Source organism: Coffea eugenioides, chromosome 6, assembly GCF_003713205.1.
Source record: "Coffea eugenioides isolate CCC68of chromosome 6, Ceug_1.0, whole genome shotgun sequence".
Taxonomy (NCBI): Eukaryota; Viridiplantae; Streptophyta; class Magnoliopsida; order Gentianales; family Rubiaceae; genus Coffea; species Coffea eugenioides.
In genome coordinates, this window is record NC_040040.1 from 22,900,396 (window position 1) to 22,922,180 (window position 21,785).

General features: G+C 34.6%; 1 protein-coding gene across 2 annotated transcripts; it reads right to left on the minus strand.

Moving 5' to 3' along the window:
* Positions 1-1,248: 1,248 nt before the first annotated feature.
* Positions 1,249-12,652, minus strand: LOC113773075 (condensin complex subunit 1). 2 transcript variants are annotated; one of them, XR_003468745.1, is made up of 17 exons: positions 12,438-12,652; positions 11,916-12,310; positions 11,194-11,354; positions 9,911-11,099; positions 9,594-9,785; positions 7,751-8,392; positions 7,491-7,667; positions 6,864-6,931; positions 6,543-6,765; positions 6,359-6,458; positions 6,134-6,249; positions 5,992-6,049; positions 5,101-5,252; positions 4,693-4,894; positions 2,792-2,932; positions 2,624-2,701; positions 1,249-1,474 (listed from the first exon to the last, which is right to left on the minus strand). XR_003468745.1 is itself a non-coding variant. In XM_027317604.1 (17 exons), exons 1-17 carry the CDS (start codon positions 12,586-12,588, stop codon positions 1,471-1,473), a joined length of 4,065 nt encoding a protein of 1,354 aa, XP_027173405.1. In that variant the 5' UTR covers positions 12,589-12,652; the 3' UTR covers positions 1,249-1,470. The 2 variants fall into 2 exon arrangements, 1 of the variants encoding a protein (XP_027173405.1); XM_027317604.1 differs by having other exon boundaries at positions 2,624-2,717.
* Positions 12,653-21,785: the final 9,133 nt, after the last annotated feature.

A 21,785-nucleotide genomic window follows, 5' to 3' on the forward strand; every position in this document is an offset into this window, starting at 1 on the left:
CTTCAAATTCATTTCCTTGCACTTTCCTTAAATGTTGTTCATCACGCCATATGGAAAAGTCGATCCAAAAAAAAAATTTGTGGAAGTGATAAAATAGCACCCTTAAAAAGATTCTAGACAACGAAAAATCTCAGAAAGAGATTTCTTAAATATTCAAATTATAAGGTATGATTTTTATAATAGATTAATTTTTTTGTACGTTTTAGAAAAATAGTTTAAAAAACAAAATTTCAAATTATAAGTTTTGATTTTTACAATAGACTAATCGTTATGCACGTAATTGTTTCAAATGAATAAATCTGAAACTTTGTGCAAAGGAAGAAAAATATGTGCTATATCCAACTTAACCCTATAGACATTTATGTCTATTCATTATTTTTTTAGGAATAACATTGTCTTTGTAATGTTAACTGTCAGCACCGTTACTAAATGTTTATTTTGACTACCAGTCAATGGTATAAAGTGAGAAAAATAAAACGTCAAGGAATAAACTGCAAAATAGACCAAATTTTAGGGGACTTCTTGTGATTAACCCATATATTGGCATGTGTGTCTTTATGTGTAAAAGAAATTCAACATTTAGTTAACTTGGCAAAAATCATCTCTTTTGGCATGTGACATTTATTTTACATGGACTCTTTCCTCTTGAATAAAATGTTTCATTACTTATTATAAGGCCTCTTTTTTAAAAAGATAAAAATTACCTTCCTTTCAATGAATTCCACTTTGACTCAAGTAACAACTAACAAGTCAACATTTCACGGATCTCCAAAATTGAGATCCTCCGCAGAAATTTTTCTAAGCTTGAATAGGGATGAAACACGTAAAATAAAAATAAGATCATTGAATATGATTTCACCTAAAAAGAAGAAAACATTATAGGTTTTCTTTCTTTCGAGGATGAATCACACTGGCAAGACACAATTATTATATCAGGCATCTCATACACAAGTACAAGTTAAAGGCAAGACTTTTTTGTCCATGAAAGAGTCTGAGATTGCTTGAATTGCAATTTTCTGTACGTCTTTTATGAATATATTTCTCAATCATCTTTTTACCTCACGTAAATCAAATTGTTACAGTACATTTTTGTATAAAAACTCCTAAAAATAACAATCCAACCGAAAAGAATTCGTACTAGTCCAAAAAATCCTAAAAATAGCAATCTAAACAGGAAAGAATTCGTACTAGTCGCCTTAAGTTGAACACTGATGGATGTGCAGTCAATAATATGGAACGAAGTCAATATGCAACCAGAAAGCAGAAATTCTTATAGAACATTATGATCCGTATACATGCAGATGAAAGCAAAAGAATTGCCACCCAGGAGGAAACAAAAAGAAAGTTCCGGGATAGAACTTGCTGAACATATGATAATTGGGAGATTACAACACCTTATATACAAGCATACTTGCTGTCAACTACCTAAGAACAAAAAATGCGCAATCAATCTGAATATTTGTGATTTGGCTACCTGCATAAACGAACACTCTGTAAGTTCTTCGAGGCCAGAGGTGCATAAACTAATAATCTCTCGAAATGAATGTTTTTTGTGTGCCATATGCCACTGAGAGGTAATATAATGGCAACAGTGAAAATGCCAAAAGGGACATGGGACATGGGACATGAATGCGCAGAGGAGAGTTCTATTCACTCAGCGGACATGCCCATATATGGAAGTATTCCTTCCGTCCCAAGGCCACCTCAACAACAGTGTAAAACTCGATATAGTTTGATTAGATCCATTAATATGCAGTGGTAATGCCAATGCAAAGTATGATTTCTCTTCATGGGAATGGTAACTTTCAAAAATAAAAAAACTTTTTACATGTGAATAGTAGCTTGGTTGAACCTATTGTCATTGGCCAGACGATAATAATTCCACTAAGTTAAAAAGGTGTAAGAAGAAATTCATACGATAGACAAATTTCTTAAGATTCGTTGATAAGATGGGAGTAAATTGAAACTTCTATCCTTGGACATATGTCCAGCCAACGATGTGCCTAAAGGCCATGCAATGCACAACAGATCAAGTTCAACCAGCAGTTCATTGAGCTAAGAACAATCTACTCTGAGTCTCGCATACCTCTAGTACAGCTTAACAGATTGAATTAGCTACCCCCAGCCATATAGTGGAATAACATTCCTATTCTTTTCCCACCCCAAACAGCCTGGCTTCTAAGAAAGATGTTCAGTTATCCTATATATGTATACAGGGGAAGAAGTCTGATTATCCAACGGGAGCAAGAGGACTGATACAATTTATATTACTACTGCAAATTTACAATGGTGGCTTCCAATCTTTTCTGAAGCTCAGAACCAATGAAATTGTCTGGCTTTTTCTCACATATTAAGGCCAACTTTAACTATCCAAATCAACCAAAAAGAAAAACATTTACTATGGCTGCAACATCATGTACTACTGCAGTCTTGTTACGAACAGGACATTGGAACTTCTGTTTTAGATGTGACTTAAGAGTACAGTAGCATTGACAAAACAAATGAGACACAAACATGCTACAAGTTTGAATACTTGTTTTCATAGTCAAGCAGCGAATGTGAAGAGGGTCACACAAACATGGCATTTCTGTTGATGGAGGAAGAAGTATACAGCAGCACATACCTCCTCTTTGACTTGATATTTCTTCTCGTGGACGCATGACTATCAACAATTCGACTTTTTATGCTGCTTTTCTTGGACCTGGATTTAGTGGCACCTGTAAATTGCAGTGTAAAATTATTTCAAGTGCTGTGAGATCTATAGTTTGAAAGAGTCCGGGGCACTTCCAACCTCTTGGATTTCTGTAGGGTGACTGAACTTCATCCTCTTCCCTTTCCATCTGTGTCATCTCACTAGAAGAATTTCCATTTGACTTGACAAATTTTGAATATGAATGCGAAAATTCGGTTGATGGGTCAGTGACTTCACCATCTGTGAGTGGAAGTTAAACATTTGCAATCACAATCAAAAGCATTAAGATGGTGATGTAGCAAATCAATAGTGACAATGAAAATTCTAAAAGACAGAAACCCAACCAATGCCTACAGTTAAGGTGTAACAATTATACTATCATCATAAAACTAGAGATCAGTTTAAGATCTCAAAGCAAATGACAAAAGGAAAGTAGTGTTTCTTTTTCTATATAAAAAAGCAAAATGATAGTGCTGCCAACCTCCTGTTGAACCCCAATCGTTAAACCTCATGTTTAACATATTGGTTTATGTATATTGCAGCAACACACAGCATCATAAATGATTAAGTGAACTTAATGTCAGGCACGCCTGAATTCCACAAGTTCCTATGATTATAAGACCATCTCTCATAGGTAGGACTTTTGTTTCCTTGAATTTAGCAATGAACCAATGAAAGCCAAAGCCCTTTATCCTCAATGCACAGACTAAAAAGTAGAAAGAATTCTGTCCATTTCATTGGTGAAGGTCAGCAGTAGGCACGCTGTCATACTTAGGAGCAAGCTGAAAGGAAAGGATGAATCAGCACCGTGTTCCCCTACAAAAACACTCTTCTCAGTGACCTGACAAATGCAGCACTCCATCCTTTCAACAACTATCTAAAATATACCAACTGCTACTTCCTCTATCTCATATTAAGTACCTAAATTGATTGCACAAGTAGTGTCAAACATGTATGATAGTCCAAAAGAGGTAAGAGATAGGTAAGACTTAGAATAGAAGAAAGTCTTCGATGATTCAAGTTTTTGGTAGATGGCTAAACAACTTTCCACTCAGAAAAGAAGACTATTTTATACAGAGAAAAGTAAAGTGCACGAAAATCCAAGTCTAAGCTGGCAGAAAGATTTGGACTGCAGTACCACCTCATTCCTTGTTTATCCTTCCGTGAGGAATTAAGTAACCTCCCCCACCATAAAGGACTACAATACCTCTAAGGTTCTCAGCCAACCACACAGTCATGGTCAAAAGGTCACAAAACCTTATTACTCCAATGTCCCCCTCTTCCTTTGGTAAAAAGCATGTAGGTTGTTTATCAGCAAGCATATATGAAGCCAACCACACAGTCATGTTCAGTTTTATATTTATATTAAGCTGTGCAACCCATGAGTTTTTATATTCATCTCAGCTACAAGCTGAAAGCTGACAGCTGACAAGAGGTGCCTTCTGCTGGATCATGAAGTCCCAGAGTCAACACAGGTAAAAGCAAAACACCGAAAAACTAGTAACTTTAGAGTATTGGGAGGAAGAACTCAGTCACCATAACTAAACCTTGGCTAAAAAAGAAAACCTAATATAATCAGAGAACTGGAAGAAACTCTGATGATACCTACAACTAACTGGATAAATAATAAGCTAATTCTACCTCAGACATCATTACAACCATGTACCCAAAAACTAGTAACTTTATGGAGTATTGAGAGGAAGAACTCAGTAACCATAACCAAGATAAGAAAGAAAACCTAATATAATCCAAAAACTAGTAACTTTATGGAGTATTGAGAGGAAGAACTCAGTAACCATAACCAAGATAAGAAAGATAAGAACTGGAAGAAAATCTATGATTAACTGGATAAATAAGGAGCTAATGCTACCTCAGACATCATTACAACAATCTACTTGACTCGTGCAAAAGATCGCAGGTTCAGCAATAGCAAACATATGTGTAAAAAGAAACAACATACAGAGAAGTGTTAGTTCTTGCATATGTATGCTTTTACTTACCTTCAGTAGTTGCAGATTCTCCGCTTTCTTCTCCTTCTTTCTTGGGTACCACTAAGATTCCCATATTTTCAACCTTCTGTTTATGGGCTCGGGCATTCTGAGTAGTAAGTTCTTGATCCTTCTTTTCAATGTGCAACTTGTTAATCTTGTCCTCAAATTCCTCAATGTACGACTTGAGTTCTGGTTTGGCAAACTTCTTTCCCTGTGAATATCACAAACAAGAAAAGAAAACAGAAAAGAGCACTAAGTTTAATGTTCATTATCTTTCAATTAAGTGGTAACAGTATGACAGAAATAGATAGTCAGAAAGAAAAATAATATACATATTCATCAAAACTTATAGCATACCCACACACCATGCACAAGCATCTGTGAAGAAACATAAGGATGAAAACCAATTTCAGTTACCTTGTTAATAATGCTTCTAAAGTGATCCATCACAGAGTCATTGGATAAGGCATGCTCATAAGACTTGAATGACTCCATAAGCTTTCTCATGCTCTTATCAGTGAAAGCTAGCTGAGAGAGGCAATAAGAAATATATTCCCATTGCGTAATATCTGTAAGAAAGAAATCAGTTGTCATCATGGTACCATGAAAAGAAATGTGAAGAAGGAAGAAGTCCATGGTTGAATTTATCTGGATATAATGGCAATTTTCCAACTGTGGTAAATGGTGGTGGCATCAGAGAAGAAAATGCATCTTAGGAAGAGAGCAAGTTTATCATGTCATTTAGACCACTCAATCCTACCTAATTTAAAAGTTTTAAAGGCAATGTAAAGAATTATGAAGCAGCAGCTTTGTTGTATTCAACCTTTGAATAAAAAATTCAATTCATTTTCAAGCTACTAAAAAATGTTCGAATAAGAGGTGGGAACTTAAAAAAGAATTGACTAATTCCATATCAACAGTAAAACTACTTCACCGACTTGGTAGAGATTTAAAATGAAAATTCCTCTTTCAACTATTTGCAGCTTAATGTTCACCAGAAGAAATATGTTAAATTCATGGCTTTCTTGAGCCCCGTCAAGGGATTGGCCATCACAATGTTTAAATTAGAACCAGGATGAAATGAAATAGCAAATATGAATAAAGAAGTGCTTATCAATCATCCAAAATTTATGGTCCTTTTATGAACTTAAGGACAACTTCAACTATTTTCAGCATTATATTTATATATTCCTACTTTTTCTAGCTTTAAACACAAGAGACAGTGGAACATGCAAGATCATATATGGAATGAGAAACCAATAAGCAGAGGTTAAGGTTAGAAAGTGCTAAAGATGCCAACTGTCATACCTGTGACACCACTAATCCTATGGCAAAGCTTTTCAACAAGAGACTCCATTTGCTTGTCCTAAGGAAAGTTGAATGCATGCATTTAAATAAGATCCAAAACAGATACTAACAATAAGACCAAACTAAGCTGAAGAATAGATACCCTCTTGATGGAACCAATCAGAAACTGCATGATGTTGCAGAAAGATTCTCTAGTCAAATTCTGACTGGACAATTTGCCAAGTATATCTGGAAGCAGATTGTATATAGGATTTGTCCCTGCCAACAGAATTCAAAAATATCATTCCATTTCTCATATGCTTACATAAAACAGAAGCCCACATGATAAGAATGCTAACAAAAAATTAGTTTTTCTTTCAGATTGTACCTTTCTTGGATAACTCATGAAAGAAAAGCTTCACTAGATTTGATATCCGTTCATCTTCATCTTCAAGACATATTGCCATTTCATTAATGTAGCCTTTGACCTACCCAAGGTGGTGAATAATCAACCAGAGAAATTTATATATCAATCTAAAGAACATGGATTCATGGTCTAGTATCTCTCAAACCTTCATCATGTCATTCAAAATCAGATGAGAAAGAACAAGTACAGCATTCTTCCTAACGGAGACTGATGGATCTCTGAGCCGTGCATACATTTTCTCTGTCCATGGCTCTAATAGATTGGGAAAACGAACAGCCAAATCTCCAAGAGCGACAGTGCAGTTTGAGCGAACAGTTTCTGATTGTGCACTCTCCACAACGGTGAAGAGAAGTTGGAGATTTGCTTCACTATGAAATTACACAAGTGAGTTATAGACAAATTGTTTTCTCCAACCTAATTACAAGCAAAGAAATAGGCAAAAAAATAACAAACAAATAAAATTTACCAGAAGTCAGCATCAATTATCATCAATCGACATAAAGCAAGCATTCCAGATGCCTGAAGTTCAGGATGCTAGAAATGATTAAAAAAAAAAAAGCCATGTCAGACATGAGACAAACTCTGATAGACAGAATCTTGAAAAGGGGTGAGAGAGAACACAGAAGGTCAAGAAACAACCAAGATGACATACTGTCAGCTGAGCTAGTCACAATTTACTGTCATTAAAAGTAAAAATTCTCAAAGTCAAAGTGAAATAAGGAATGTAAGCAACTAGAGGAAACTAATGGTTCTCAATTTTTTATTTAAAAACTCACAAAAATGATTTTAATTCTATAATATCTGATGACATTCTATGAAAACAACTAGACAAGAAAATCAAATAAACGAACTTTTATTCTACCTTGAGACTAAAAACTAGCATTTATCATCCTAATTTTTAAAACCAAATTTTATTTCAGTTGCAAGAATGACTAGTTGGACGACCATGTAGGTGCATATTTCTGCCAAGCATCGTAATTGACAAGTTACTGAAATGCACAATGACTAAAGTCCAAGTGGAACATATTCATCTCTACAGAGACACTGTAGAACTTCAGAACAGATCTAACATTAAAAGAAATTAGGAAAGAACCTTATGTATCAAAGCAATATTTCTACAGAGTTTTGAAATGAATGATCCGCAATAACCAATCAAGTTCTTTTCAGAAGAACCACCAGAAACAATTTCTTTCTCAGATTTATTTGAAAGTGTATCAAGTATGGCATCCTCAGATGCAGCAAGACCTAACTCTGCATTGATGCTGTTATCCTGCAACACAAAAATGGGACAGATAAAGTTACATATTAGATACAAAATGTAAGAATAAAAAAATTATCACCCAATTCCTTCACCTTCTTTGCTTCCAGACTCGCATCAGCTGCATCGGCCATTTTCTCTCTCTTTGCTTTCCCTTTCTGAACTTTCCGGACACAAGATTCAATGTAAACTAATTGATTCATTGCAACATGACTTGCCACAAACAGAAATCTACTAAGTTTAGTTACATGAACTGTAGTAATGGTACTCTTGCTGCCATTGCTTACTTCATTTTGCAACTCATCTCCTCCAAAACAACCAAAAACAGAACTAAGAGACTTCTTAACAAGAGATGAAGCTAATATCTCTGGGGTTGGATGAATTGAATAAATAGTAGCTATCGCTCTATCAGCAGCTGCATACCATATGTTTTCTGGAAGCCAAAACCCAGTAATTAAACTTTCTAAAATACCAAATACCCGGCTGCCATTAGTAGATAACAATCTTTTCTTGTCCTCCTCAGACAACCTCTGAAGTGCAACACATGCTGTCCTAGCTAACAAAGGGTCCGCCTTTGCCCATCTACCAAACCCGATATCAACAATATCCTGTAAGTGAGAGCTAAGAACCCCAGTCGCCAATTTTGCTGCCATGCACAGGACAGACAAAGCACCACGACTTTGCTCTGCAGTGGTTCCATTGATATTGAAACAGAAAAAATCCCAAAGTGCTGATAACTGTTAAATGGAATGCATCGGAATTAGTTTCTTTAATGAGTGCAAAAGTTAGTATCGACTTAAATTTAGGAGTCTACTAGCGGTATAAATGTCCAGATCTCATCAATGTATTAGCAGGGTCTGGGCTTTGAATTGTGACTCAACTTCATCAATCAAGTGCAGAATAATATCCTAAGAAAATCTGTAATGTACGAAAAAAATTATCAAACCATTTCAAAGGTTGAAAGTGGAAAACTTGAAACAATATTGCCACATGATAATACTTGAAATCTGACTTTTACACCTGTATCTCCAACCAGCAAACATTATTCATTAGAGCAAGTATAAATTCCAGGTCAATGATAAACTAGAGCAATAGACCTTGGGTGGTTCCCACTTCACAGGACTGCACAATTAACACTTCTGTTGCAAAATCTAAAGGTATGAGCTTCAAACCAAATGATTGCATTCTCAATTATGATGCTGGAACATATTCGGAATTAAATTTGCAGATGTCAATATCTGTTGGTCAGTGGGTTCTTCTTTAATATATTGCATTTTAGCTTGTTACATTTTTGTCGTACTCACTGTTCAAAAAGCTCTCATTCTGATGGGAAATTGATTTAACCAGGTTACAAGGGAAAAAGAAATAAGACCACTATCACACTAAACACAATGTGTTTTGAGGGATAAAATAAAAAGACCGAAAAATGCATTGTCCTCAAAAGACATTAACCAAAAGAAATATTGCAATTTGGTGTATGAAACTTTGACATAGCTTGAACTATTTATTTGAGACGTGAATCTCTTGTACCATGCTAAGGCAAGTCAGCAAGCATTTTCAAAATACAATCTCTACAAGATGACATGAAAATGGATGTAGATGACAAATGTGAAATATTGTCCTTAGCTTTTGTCTTGTAGCTTCTCAATTATATCTAAATGCAGTAATAAACAAAGAACTTGAAACTGGGGCAACCCTGAGAAGCTTTTCATATTCCAGATATACACCATCTTAAAACACATGGAATTGCGAAATGAAAAGGCACTACCCTGAAAAACTACAAAATTCGCATAATAATAGTTACATTATGCAACCATATACCAATCCCAGTACTTGATTAACTAAATCAACGTATAGTAGAAATCATTTTCCTAAGTCAAGCCAATTCTTTTTCTTTTAACTCTACTTTGCAAATGGTCAGGATAAAGTAAAACATACCGAGCTATCAGTTATGTCACCTTTGCAAACCAATGCCCCAACAACAGACTCTAATGCTGCAAGATCTCCAATATTTGAGTCTATGGCTAGGTTAAGAAGATTCTTTGCAGTTTCAACAGGGTTCTTCCTTACATAAATTGTGATGAAAGCATTCTCAACTGCATCATAAATAGCTTTGTCCTGGGAAAACACCTGTGCAAAATCCAGAATAAATAGGTTAAACTGTATATTCAGTATAACTGATGAAAAGCAATTATGGATAAAAACTTAAAAGCAATTATCATGTATGAACTGAAAGTTAAACAATAAAGCATTACCAAAGGCAACATCTTGCGAAGGCATGCTTCTGAACCATCAATGTGGAACTGTTTGCACCTCATCAGTAATAGAATACTATTTTCAACATCACTTGCAGAAGATGAAGCCATTAATTGGACAAGAATTGGCATGGTGGCAGACACACATTTGGAAAACCTCAACCCTGCCTCCAGTGATGCAACTAATGTTCTTGTTTGCTCAAGATTCCCAACATCTGGCACGGAGTTATCCATCTGGTCAATTCCATCTACCTCTTCAGGCAAGTAGCTATCAGGCAAACTGTCATCTTGTTCTTTGATCACAGTTCCTGTATCTTCATCATGGACCTCACCATCTCCATTACAGGAATCAGGATTCGAAGATACCTCATCCCTTACATCCTCTGTTGCAGGCTTTGGTCCCAGTTCATTTAATCTCTTCTTGTATTGCTCCAAGGTTGCTTCAAAAGAAGCTGCTCGAAGTTGCGGACCAAAAGGATTGTGCTGCAACATTATGATAAGCAAATTAAGAGCCGATTTTCTAACAATTGCACTTTTATCCTCTAATCTTCCAGCAGCTACCGCAGCAACCTCATTCCATAAACCAATTGAAACCGAATGCTCTTCACATAACTCTGCCCAAACCTGGAGCACACGACTCCTAGTATAAGCTGAGACATCCCGACAGCGTTCCAACAAGATTTCCAGCATTGCCTGCTTAGTTCGGAGACGGATGGATTTTGAACTCACTTCACCTTCAACATCATTAAAAGCTTTTGCGACCAACTTCCCCAGTACCCCAACAAGAGCATTCCTTATTTTGTATGACTCTCCACCAAAATGTGGAACTAACAATCCAATGTTGGTGGAAATCAATTTCGGCAACCGATCAGCAAGCTCTATAAGAAAACGTCCAACATTTTCAGCTCCAACTGTGTCCTTCACGTAGTCTTTTGGATTTGTTCTTCCAATCTCTCTAACTAGGGAAGTAGCAAGGCTTCCATCAGAGTATTTCTTTTCAGCCCCGGCAACAGCGTTGGCCAAGTGGGTAACAACAAAATCATATTTGTGTATCAGGTGCAAGATTGAAGCACATGACTGAGCAAGATAGTGATATTTAGTAGCACATGTGCCAACCATTCGACATATGGCATCCTTTGTATCTGTATCCTTCAACAGCATTGCATTCTCAAACATTGAGAACGCATTTCTAAACAATGACGTCAAGCAAAGTCAGATTAGCATTAGTACCTTAACAAACACATATTTCACTTAAGTTATAGTATATTGATTCTTCAACTTACTTCACGATAAAAGACAGGTAATTTTCATCAGGATCTGATGACCCAAAGAGCAATGAGAGATTGATTTCCAAGGAATTAGCAATTAAAGTCAGTATCCTCCCTCTCTGGGGTTCCCAATTCCATGCATGCACAGGTAATCTCTTCCTTCCACTTGCTGCCACCTAAACCAAACAACTGGAGGTAAGATCCTTCAAAGCTCCTAGAAAAGCCATGGACAGCAGGTGGACATATATAGACACAGGAGAAATGATTGCAGGAGCTAATCATCGTAGTTGCAGCTGCTAAGTTTCAACGCACAAGAAGCATTCAACAGTTAACCAGATCCCCTAAAACCTAAAGCCGCTATTGTATGACAAATACTTAAATTTGCACATAAATTCACTTACATCTTACACAATTTGCAATAAAAACAGTTACATCTTTATCATGGTTCGCATTGACAAGTCAACAGTTCCATTCTTACTAATCCTTTAACACTCCGCACCAAACAGCAAAAAAATGAACTCATGACCCACATGAGACCATAAGCAAAAATTACCCCCCACGTAAAGGTATAATAATTATCATTTGATGAGTATTAACAAATTAACTGAATAAAGATGAAAAAGACCTGCTGCAAATTAAGATGTTAACTAACTAATAAGCTCTAGGCATGTAGGAGGTAAGATACTGAAAAAAGGGGGAAAAAATACCCCTTAATGGGAGCGAGCTATGAATTGTACCGTTTTAGAGGTGTTCGCCGCAGAAGCAGAATTTTCTTCCTCAATGAGCACAATCTGTACAAGGAAAAAAGTGTAAATCTTAAACGCATTCCTATGTGAAGCTACTCGATCCACAGCCACCCCATCGTCATTTTCCTCGTGAACAACCTCGCCATCACCATCACCCTCATTAACATCGCCATTAGCATTTCTTCTGGTCCCACTCAAAGACGCCCGAGTGAGCAAATCCACATTGGGGAGCAAAACGCTAAGATTAGACCTCAAAGACTCAACCAAATTCAGCTTGCACGCTGGAGTAAGACAACCAAAACCCTTCACCAACGAATATACCCTGTCAAAAATTTCTTGCTCTTCAATGCAGAACAACTCCTTATCCGACAAATCGAAGGAAAGCCCTGTAAAGTCGTTGCATTTTTGGAAATTGCAGTGAAATCGAAGTCAGATTGGAATGAATTAACCAACAAAGGGCAAATTTTTATTGTAAAACCGAAATTCAAGGTTAGAGAATGAATAAAAACTAACCTTTTACGAATTCTTCGAGTTCAGAGGGTTGAAAAGAAGAGATGGAAATGGGGTTTCGGACAGAGAGGCGAGTGTAATCTGAGGAATTTTCATCTTCTTCTTCCTCCTCCAAGGAAAGGAGGGTTTGGGGGAAAATGAAAGGCGGAGCCATATATGGAAAGAGGAAATAGTTGTACTAATTTTTGGGTAAAATTCTGGTAAATTTTTCTAGGGTTTTGGAGGATTGAATTCAAAAAGAGGAATTTGTGAGAAAGGGATTTGCTAATCTGGAAGTGGGAGTGTTTTGAAATTGGAACTTGATGAAAGAGCGGGAAAGTGAACAACTATAGTTGCATTCGGGTCCTGGATCGGGTCGAATTACTTTGTTTGGCTAAGTAGTATCCATTTTTGTAATTTCAGAGCAGGAAAAACTTTTGAAAAATTGACTTTTGTTGACCCAAATAATTCACCTCAACTTTTTATCCAAATCAGTTAAGAGACAATACATGTTTTCTGACCATTGTACAGATTTTTCACAAATCATAAAAATCTTGTTCTTAAGTCTTTCTCTTTCTTCCCTTTTACTCCCCCTCCTTCATCACCCTCAGAGTGCCTTTGGGAGTTGATGATTTGAACGGAAGAGAAAGGGATAGAAGAGAAAGCCTAATTTTACTTTGTTTGGTAGTTTTAAGTAGAAAAGAAAAGAAAGGAAATGGGAGGATGAATAGTGACCAAAATGTTTCCTCCCAAATTAGAAGGAAATGGAGAGAAAGTTTGGAGAAAGCTTATTAATTTTTCTAAAATGCCTATTTTGTCCTTAAAAATGCTTTGAACAAATATTAATGACTTCCATATACAAAATCATTCCACTAATTCTCAAAACTCCCAAACAACATAACAATCTCTTCTTTTCTCTTCTCTTCTCTCATAATTTAAGCTTTCCCTTTTTTTCTTTTCTATCCTAAACTCCCAAACTCCACACCTAGTTTATCAATCAATGTTGGGCCATGCGATTTTTCTTCGGATGGCAATGGTTATACTATTCAACCTTTTGGTTGAATGAGTTGTCGGATATATATTGCTGCTACCGTGTAGAAATAGCATGCTACAAGGAAGAAATTATGTGCAAGAAGTGATACACAGCCATCTAGCAAGAGTACTCGAGAACTTAGGATCACAGTGGATTCTTTTTATGCGCTTATGTGACATTCTTATGAGCGGGGAATATGTCCTGCAAAATCTTCAAAAAAAGAATTCTCACAGAAGAAACAGTGTACATGACCTTAGTTATGTTAAATCACAATCATCATATGTGTTGCCTTGTAGAGTGATTCCATCATTCCCCGGAGACTATATGCAGGAACATTCATGAGGTGCTTTGGGGATTTTATGAGTTAGGGAAACATCTCATTCATCTAATACATTAGAACGAGGTTCATCCAAAAATTTACACAGATAGGAGATTTGTCGAGTGGTTTATGGTAGTTTAATTTTACAATAATTTATACAAATAATATACAATATTACTATCGGATAGAGCAAGAATATATTTTAGGTGTACCCGCACACATATGCAATTATATACTTAACAACTAACTCGTATATCAAATTTATAGAACGATATATGTGCAATAGAAGGTACGCACGTTCCAACACATCATTCACTTGGAGAGCAAGTGGCATACATGAATAGGTATGAGCAAGTAATTCAAAATGTATTAGTCATTTGTGATTTTGATATGCAATTTTCATATATTTATGTTAGTTGGGAAGGGAGTAGCCACAATGCACGTGTCTTGGATGGAGTACTAACAGGACCTACACATATTTCAATCCTCCACCAGGTGTACTTGATTTTTTTCTCAATATCCTGTGCAAATGCAGTATGTGAGTAAATGAGGTCTAAAGTAATTGTGCTTTTTTTCTGGCCCTACAATACTTGTGTTCACAGGAAAATACTACTTGGTGGACTCAACATATAGAAACATTCTTGAATTTCTAGCATCGTATCTTGAAACACCTCAATAACTTGCATAGGGCTGACGTGGGTTTTCCTCCCCATAGCAACTTTTCAATAGTTAGTATTTATCGCTTCAAAACGTAATTGAGAGATGCTTTTGGGTGCTAAAAAGGAGATTGACCATCTTATGCGGTCTTGTACCCAATTTTTATATGAGTACACAAATAAATTTGGTCATAGTCTGCTGCACTCTACACAATTTTATACGAAATGAATTGTCGGAGGATGACATTTTAACGATCATGAACAAGAGATGGAGGTCGAGGAAGAAGATGGGGTCCCACCAATACCAGAAAATCAACCCCAAACTGCCTCCTAAGAAAAGGTCAATGAATGGTATAAAATGGCAAATGGAATGTGGAATGCCTATCAGAGTGCGAGGCGAAAGTAGTAGGATGAAATTTGTGACTGCTGTGTTTTAATTTTAGTGTGATGCGAATAAGGTTAATATATTCAGTGCAGTTGCATTTTAAATGTCACTACTTTACTTGTTTCCATCATGTATGGGTATGCCTAATTGGTCTAGGCTTGGTGTGCCAGCGAGTGACCACTTCTTTGTATTGAATGTACTCAAGTCGTGAGAATTGAATTCCCTTTTTTTAATAACTATTTAGGCAGTGGGAATTTCAATGCACTTAGCATAACTGCTAGCTAAGTGAGGTTGAAATTTTATAAAAAGGTGGTGTGACAAATTATGGTGGTGAACTAAAATAAAATAATAGTTGCAAGTACAGAATGTACAATCCAAACGGGGATCTTACATAGTATTCTCACGAAATCGACTACTAAATGAGGTTGCGTTATTCTAAAACTACATAGTATTTAGGCAGTGGGAATTTAAATGCACTTAGCCTAACTGCTAGCTAAATGAGGTTGAGATTTTATGAGAAGGCAATGTGACAAATTATAGTGGTGAACTAAAATAAAATAATAGTTGCAAGTACAGAATGTATAATCCAAACAGGAATCCTACTTAGTATTCTCACGAAATCGATTATCCATACAATATTGCGTTATTCTAAAACGGTCAAATATATTTGACCAAATAACAAATAATTATTCATTAGAATACCACTATTCCGTATTTTTCCCTCTAATTTCTTTTTTCACTTTTTTGTTACATTGCTTTTTTTTTTTAAACTACTTTAGAGTATATAATGGGTCCTTATCATTATGATGAAACAATTAAAGTCCTAATTAAAATGTTGAAATGGTCAAAGTAATCTTTTCCTTTCCAAATTTGAATTTCCTCTAAAAGCAAATTTAATTATTGTTCAAAAGTTGTTACTTAAAACTTTTGGATACTATTTTCCATCGAAATAAAAACTTAAATGTGCTTCTTGAGACTAATTTTTGTACTTTCTGGAAGTTTTATGAATAATGAATTATAGCACTAAATTGCAACAATCATGTGATAAATACTATGCGTCGAATCAAAAGTATTGCACAAATATCAAAGAGTAAGACAAACTATTTTATCTCATGAATGATTTGGAGTTTATCATCTTACATATCTTTTGATGATAGTAACATAACACAGAGAAAAATGTACTTGTAGTATCTATTGAATTAATGATATGCGTCAATAAATGGAAATGTTAATTACACTCTCTTTTTTTTGTTAATCACATTTTCATTACCAATGGTATCATATGATTTTTATTTATTGGGCTATATGATAAATTTATAAAATAAATGACGGGAGTGCAATTAATAAAAAGTAGCGTGTGATTAATATTTCCCGTCAAAAAAAAAAGAAAAGGAAGGTCTACAATCTTCATCATACTTCCTAAAGGACTTCATTGCTAACCAAACGGAATGTCATATGCTAACCGAGCAAAAGAGAAAAAACCTCAAATACGAAAACAGACACGTCATTGCAAGTTCAGAGAAGATGATGATGGCGATAAGAAGAAGAAGATCATCTTTCTCTTTTGTAGTTTCTTCTATTCCCACGTATTTTAAAACAGAAGCAGCAGCATCACGTACTACTTTTTCTACTCCTCTTGCATTTCCGTCCCCAAGGCCCCCGTTGGTTTTCCACTCTGCTGCAACCACAACCGCTATTAGTCCTACCGATAATGATTGCTCCTTGAACTTTCCAAAATTTGATTCTTGGTTTCGGAATTTCATTGATGGTATCAATAAATTGGAAGATGCTCTGAGATTGTAGAATGGGATGGTCCAAACCAGGCCTTTGCCTTCTGTTATTCATTTCAATAAGTAACCTGCTGAACCGTATTGCTAGGATGAAAGCATTATTCATCTGCTATTTCCCTGTACTATCATATTTGCTTCTTGGGCGTTTTGGTTGATGAGTATGTCATGAAATAGGGTTGCACAAGCAAAAAATTTGTTTAAGAAGATGATATGTGATAATCTATGCAAACGCAATGAAGTTATATAGAGTAATGATAGGTGGGCTGTGTAAGGCGGGGGAAGACTGGCAAGGCCATTGAGTTGTCATGGAAAAAGGAGGAAGATGTAAACCTAATGTGAGTGTGTACAACTCCATCATCAACGGTCTGTGCGAGGATAAAATGAAGGATCAAGCTCTTGCCTTGCTATATGAGATGATTGAGAAGGAGATCACTAGGGGTGTCAACCACGCTTTTTGAGTCGAGATTCAGCAAATCCAAACTCGGTTCACAAGTTATATGAATTTTCGGGATTTGGGCTTTCGAGCTCATATTAAAAAAGTTCAAACTCAACTCACACAATTATACGAGGTTTGAAGTTAAATCAGGATTGGTTTAAACTCATAATTAAATACTTAATTATATATAATATATATTTTTTATAATTATGAATTAATACAAATTTACATATACATTATTGACATTTTATGTAATAATATGTATTAATATTCAAGGCACACACTAATACGTGTGCAACTAATAGAAAAAATATTTGTCAAGTATTTTGAGGATATTCATTGAATTCATTTTCAAGAAAATTGGTTTTATGTTTTGAAAATACACATGTAAAAATTCACCAAAATAAAAGTAATAAAAAAGTCATTAATCTCGGAAGAGATTTTGGTCATATTATGTGGCGTTTAATATATAATACTCGAGATTTGTTGAAAATCTCTTATTGGAATGGATGAATGATGCTTCTATAGCTGTGATATATCAAATACCATTAATGGTTGGTACTCTTTGGGCGTCTTCTTAACCATCTAACACTTTGATGTTAATGTGTTGAACCTGCATACCTGCACAAACATCAATTCAGTTAAACCTAAGTTGGGGATGATCACTTGTCTAGGACGTTGACATGCTTGTTAATAATCTGCAATGATTCTGCTTGATTATATTCCTTCTTGATTGTACTGCTGTTGGCACAATGTTTGTCTTACTTCTTGACAAGCCAGTCATTGTGCCATGACCCAAAGGTTATCTACTTAAACATTTTTTGTTGTTTCATTGGAGTGCCGTGTTTTAAAAAAGTTTCATTAGTATAACTTTGTGAGCTCATTGTACATTTTATGACCCAAAAAAAAAATCTAAATTGCAAACCCTAAAAAGCAGGAAGCAAAATTAAAGAACCTATAATACATGGATTTGTTCTCCCTTTAGAAAAGGATGTTATGATGTTTAACGAGGATCTAGGGCTGGTTCACTCGAAGTTGGATTCTGGAATCTCATATGCAACATGCATGGCACCATCCATCTGCTAAAATCTTTTTTTTTTTTTTAAACTTAGTACCCTATTAATTAATTATTTAAACAACCAGTGATGAAAAAACCAGATAGTTACATTTTGTATAATGTATTTCAGTTCTTAATCTAAGAGAAGAAAAAATGTTTATATTTTAGGAAGTTAGTTCTTGAGCAAATAATCACTTAGGGTGCATTTGATAAAATTGAAATCTGATAACTGAAATCTGAAATTTGAAATTTGAAGTCTAAATCCATTAAGTTATTGAATTGTTAAATATTAAATCTAATACATCTGAATGCATATTACATTCAGTGATAAATGAATCGTTTATCGCTTAATTGTAGAAGCAAGTTTTATCTAAAAAATTCAGTGCCACTTAATTAATTCAAATGTTCAGTTTTTGGTTATTAAATAATATAAATATGTTAAGATATGAATCTATTAACCTTAAGTGTTGAATTGGGTTATCAAATAACGCCTTAATCGTGTCCTACTTTAATGGCAAAAAATTGGATAGATTCAATCTTGTAAACTTAGTGGCTCAAATTTTGCTACATCTTCAACACTTGAATTGGTGAGATGGTATAACAAATTTTAAATCATTAGATCTACGTAGATTGTGTCTATCCAAGTGTTTGCCAGACACTATCAGTTCATCATCATGTTGTGCTAACTCTTGGAAAGTTAGATCATTTAAGATTTTTGTTTCAACAAAAAATTACTGATGAGCGCGGAGATAATTTTATAACTTTTATAATTGATGAATTAAATTGACAAAATTATCATAACGAAATGTAGCCTATAGTTTTTTACTTTATCTTCTTCACTTTGATAATGTGCTTAGAACCATATTTCTATCTTTATTCTGGCTATTTAGAATGTGAAATTTAAATTATAAGGATTGCAATGGGACGAGGGAGCTCGGCCGCCTTGTGGTCCAAAAGCTCCCCACCCCGCTATCGTGGCCCATCCCTCGTTGCCGGAGACGGAGCCACAATCAATGGGAGAGCTCCCCCACCTTGTTGTCCTAAAGCTCCCAGACCTGTCACCATGGCCCATCCTTTGTTACGAAAGACGGAGCTATAATTGACACAATTAAGGATGGCAATGAGGGTGGGTGCTCGTCCGCAAAGGTAAGAATGGGGCAGGAAGAGGATATCTCCACCCTATCCCCCGCCCCTCGCATTGCTTAATAAATTAAATAAAAAATTTATATATACATGTAAATTAGTATTAGTTAGAATAGAACTCCTAATTAGCTATTTGTGATTGGAATTAATTAGTTTTGTATAGCATTTTGTATGTTGGGCTACAATATTACTAGTAGTAATAGTATTATTTATAGTGGATCTTTTTTCCCCTTTTTTTTTTTAAGTTTGATATTATATGCATTATCTGTATAAGCAAAAAAGAACTTAATCCGAAACTATCCTGACAAACTCTAATAGGCATTAAGAGGAATAGGCTACAATTGGTCAAGCAGACTGGAGAAAATAAAATGATTAGAACGAGAATGAAGACTGAAGTCCTCCCTGTCATGTTAGTTTATTCGCTACAAACAGGAAGTTCAACAGCTTGCTTTAAGGAAATCTAACAAGACAACTAGTAGACCAATTTCAAGAGTCCTTGTTGAATATCCTTCCAGTTATCTAAATTTATCTGGACCTATCCCATGCATGCGTTTCTTGAATTGTTACCTCACCGTGCCAAGAAGAAGTTCAGTTACTAGTACGACATTAGTGAGTTGAGCCAAAAGACTCCATAAAATAAAATAAAATCATCATCCTAGAGATGTAAATTTCAACATTGTTCCCACTCCTAGAGATTGTTTCCGTTATACCTCAACAAATTATTTATCTAATGGGCATTTTTGTTTATTACTTTGTCCTCACCAAGTTAATACAACAATTAAAAGCAAATATTCAAATTTACTTTTATTCTTTTTGCTCCTTTTTTTTCGATTTGCTCTCAGGACGCAAACTCATTTGAAAATTCTTCATAATTGTTTTGTTTATACATTGAAACTCCCAAAAAAAGGAGTCTAGATCTTTCTTCATTTCACCATTACAATAAATGTGAAGAAAATTCATCAGGGATTTGAGGAGAGTGGAAATACACTTTATTAGGGAATTGAAGATTTGAAATATGGAAGTAGTTATAAAGAAATCCTTTATTAGTAAGTTTTCCAAATTGAATAGCACAACCATCTTACTCAAAGGTTGGTGGAACCAAAAAAAAAAAAAATTGCATATGTTCTGCTGTATATGCTTTTGAAATTAGGTTTGATTATTCCTGATGCTACTAACACTGCGGAAAAGATCATTTTCAATAATGAGAACATAAGTGAACGATGAAGAATTCCGCAATTGAATGTGTGGTTCTTTGATGAATAATCGTCTAGTTACATATATTGAATAATAGATATTTTAAAAAGATAAAATTGAGAAACTTAAGAAACAGTGTTAGAGTATGAAAATACGTTGGGAACAATTATAAGGTATGGTTAAGAACAATTTAGGGTATGGTGGCTGTATTGGTTTCTAAACATATATCATTTTGATAGTTTTGTGATTAATATAATTTAACATCTAAAGTTTGGCTTCACTGAATTTTATTTCATTTCTTGCTCCGTGCATCCCCGCTACCCCATACTTTCGCCTTGCCCTCAGTGCTCTCGCGGGTGGTCATACGCCCACCCTGCTATCTTTTTTATTTTTTTGACTTATATATATATATCACTAAAAATGAAGTTGTCAATCACTCTTTAAATTTTTAATAAGATTCAATATGAAATTAAAGTTTTAAAAATTATTTTAGTTTTATGATTACATTTCTTCATATTTGATTTTACAAAAAATCAAAATCAATTATCGTTATTTTTTTTATAAATAATATGCCATACATCAAAAAAATAAATTAACATAATAAAATTATCATTTAACCACAATAAATTAACAAGAAAAATGTATTACTTTTTAGAAGGAAAATATCATATTATTTATTTTCTTTACACACACACACACACACATATACAGTATATTTGTATCTATGATTCTCCCCCTCTCCTTGCTTCATTTAAACTGGGATAGGTGAAAGCAAATTTCCTCCTCCCCCGCCTCATGCAATATAAGAGGATAAAAACTAGGAATAATTTCAGAAACCTCTCATGAGATTTTTGACTATTTCACTAGTCTCCCTCTAAATTTAAAAAATTATACTAATTTTTCTTGAGATTAATTATCTTATAATATTTAGACCCAATCAATAATTAAAAATAATATTATGAGAGATAAAATGATATGATTTCATTATTACCCCTCATCTACTACATTATTTAATTAATTTAATACCAACCTACACATTAAAAAAACACTAAAATTTGCTGTTTATCATTAGAGATCAAATTACATATAATATCAAAAAATAATATATCATTTTATATTTTTCACTTAATATAAGTTCCAAATTACTTTTTTCAGTTACATGCCTATTGTCAAACATAATCAACAACAAATAATCAAAAAAATTGAAATCAAAATATTATAGAGAACAAAATTTAACGTCATAAATATTCTTGTCAACATATTAAGATTAGTTGTTGAGATTTTTATGGTATTAAAGTTCATTCTTTGTAATATTTTGGTTACATATTTTTTTGATTATTTATTGTTAATCATATTTGA

What these genes read in the sequence shown, in the direction of transcription:
- LOC113773075 (XM_027317604.1), bottom strand. Translation starts at nt 12,588, where the DNA reads ATGGCTCCGCCTTTCATTTTCCCCCAAACCCTCCTTTCCTTGGAGGAG. An exon ending in GTGACATAACTGATAGCTCG is followed by an intron (nt 8,393 to 9,593) that starts GTATGTTTTACT and finishes TCCATTTAACAG; the next exon opens with TTATCAGCACTTTGGGATTT. An exon ending in TTTTGAATGACATGATGAAG is followed by an intron (nt 6,459 to 6,542) that starts GTTTGAGAGATA and finishes CACCTTGGGTAG; the next exon opens with GTCAAAGGCTACATTAATGA.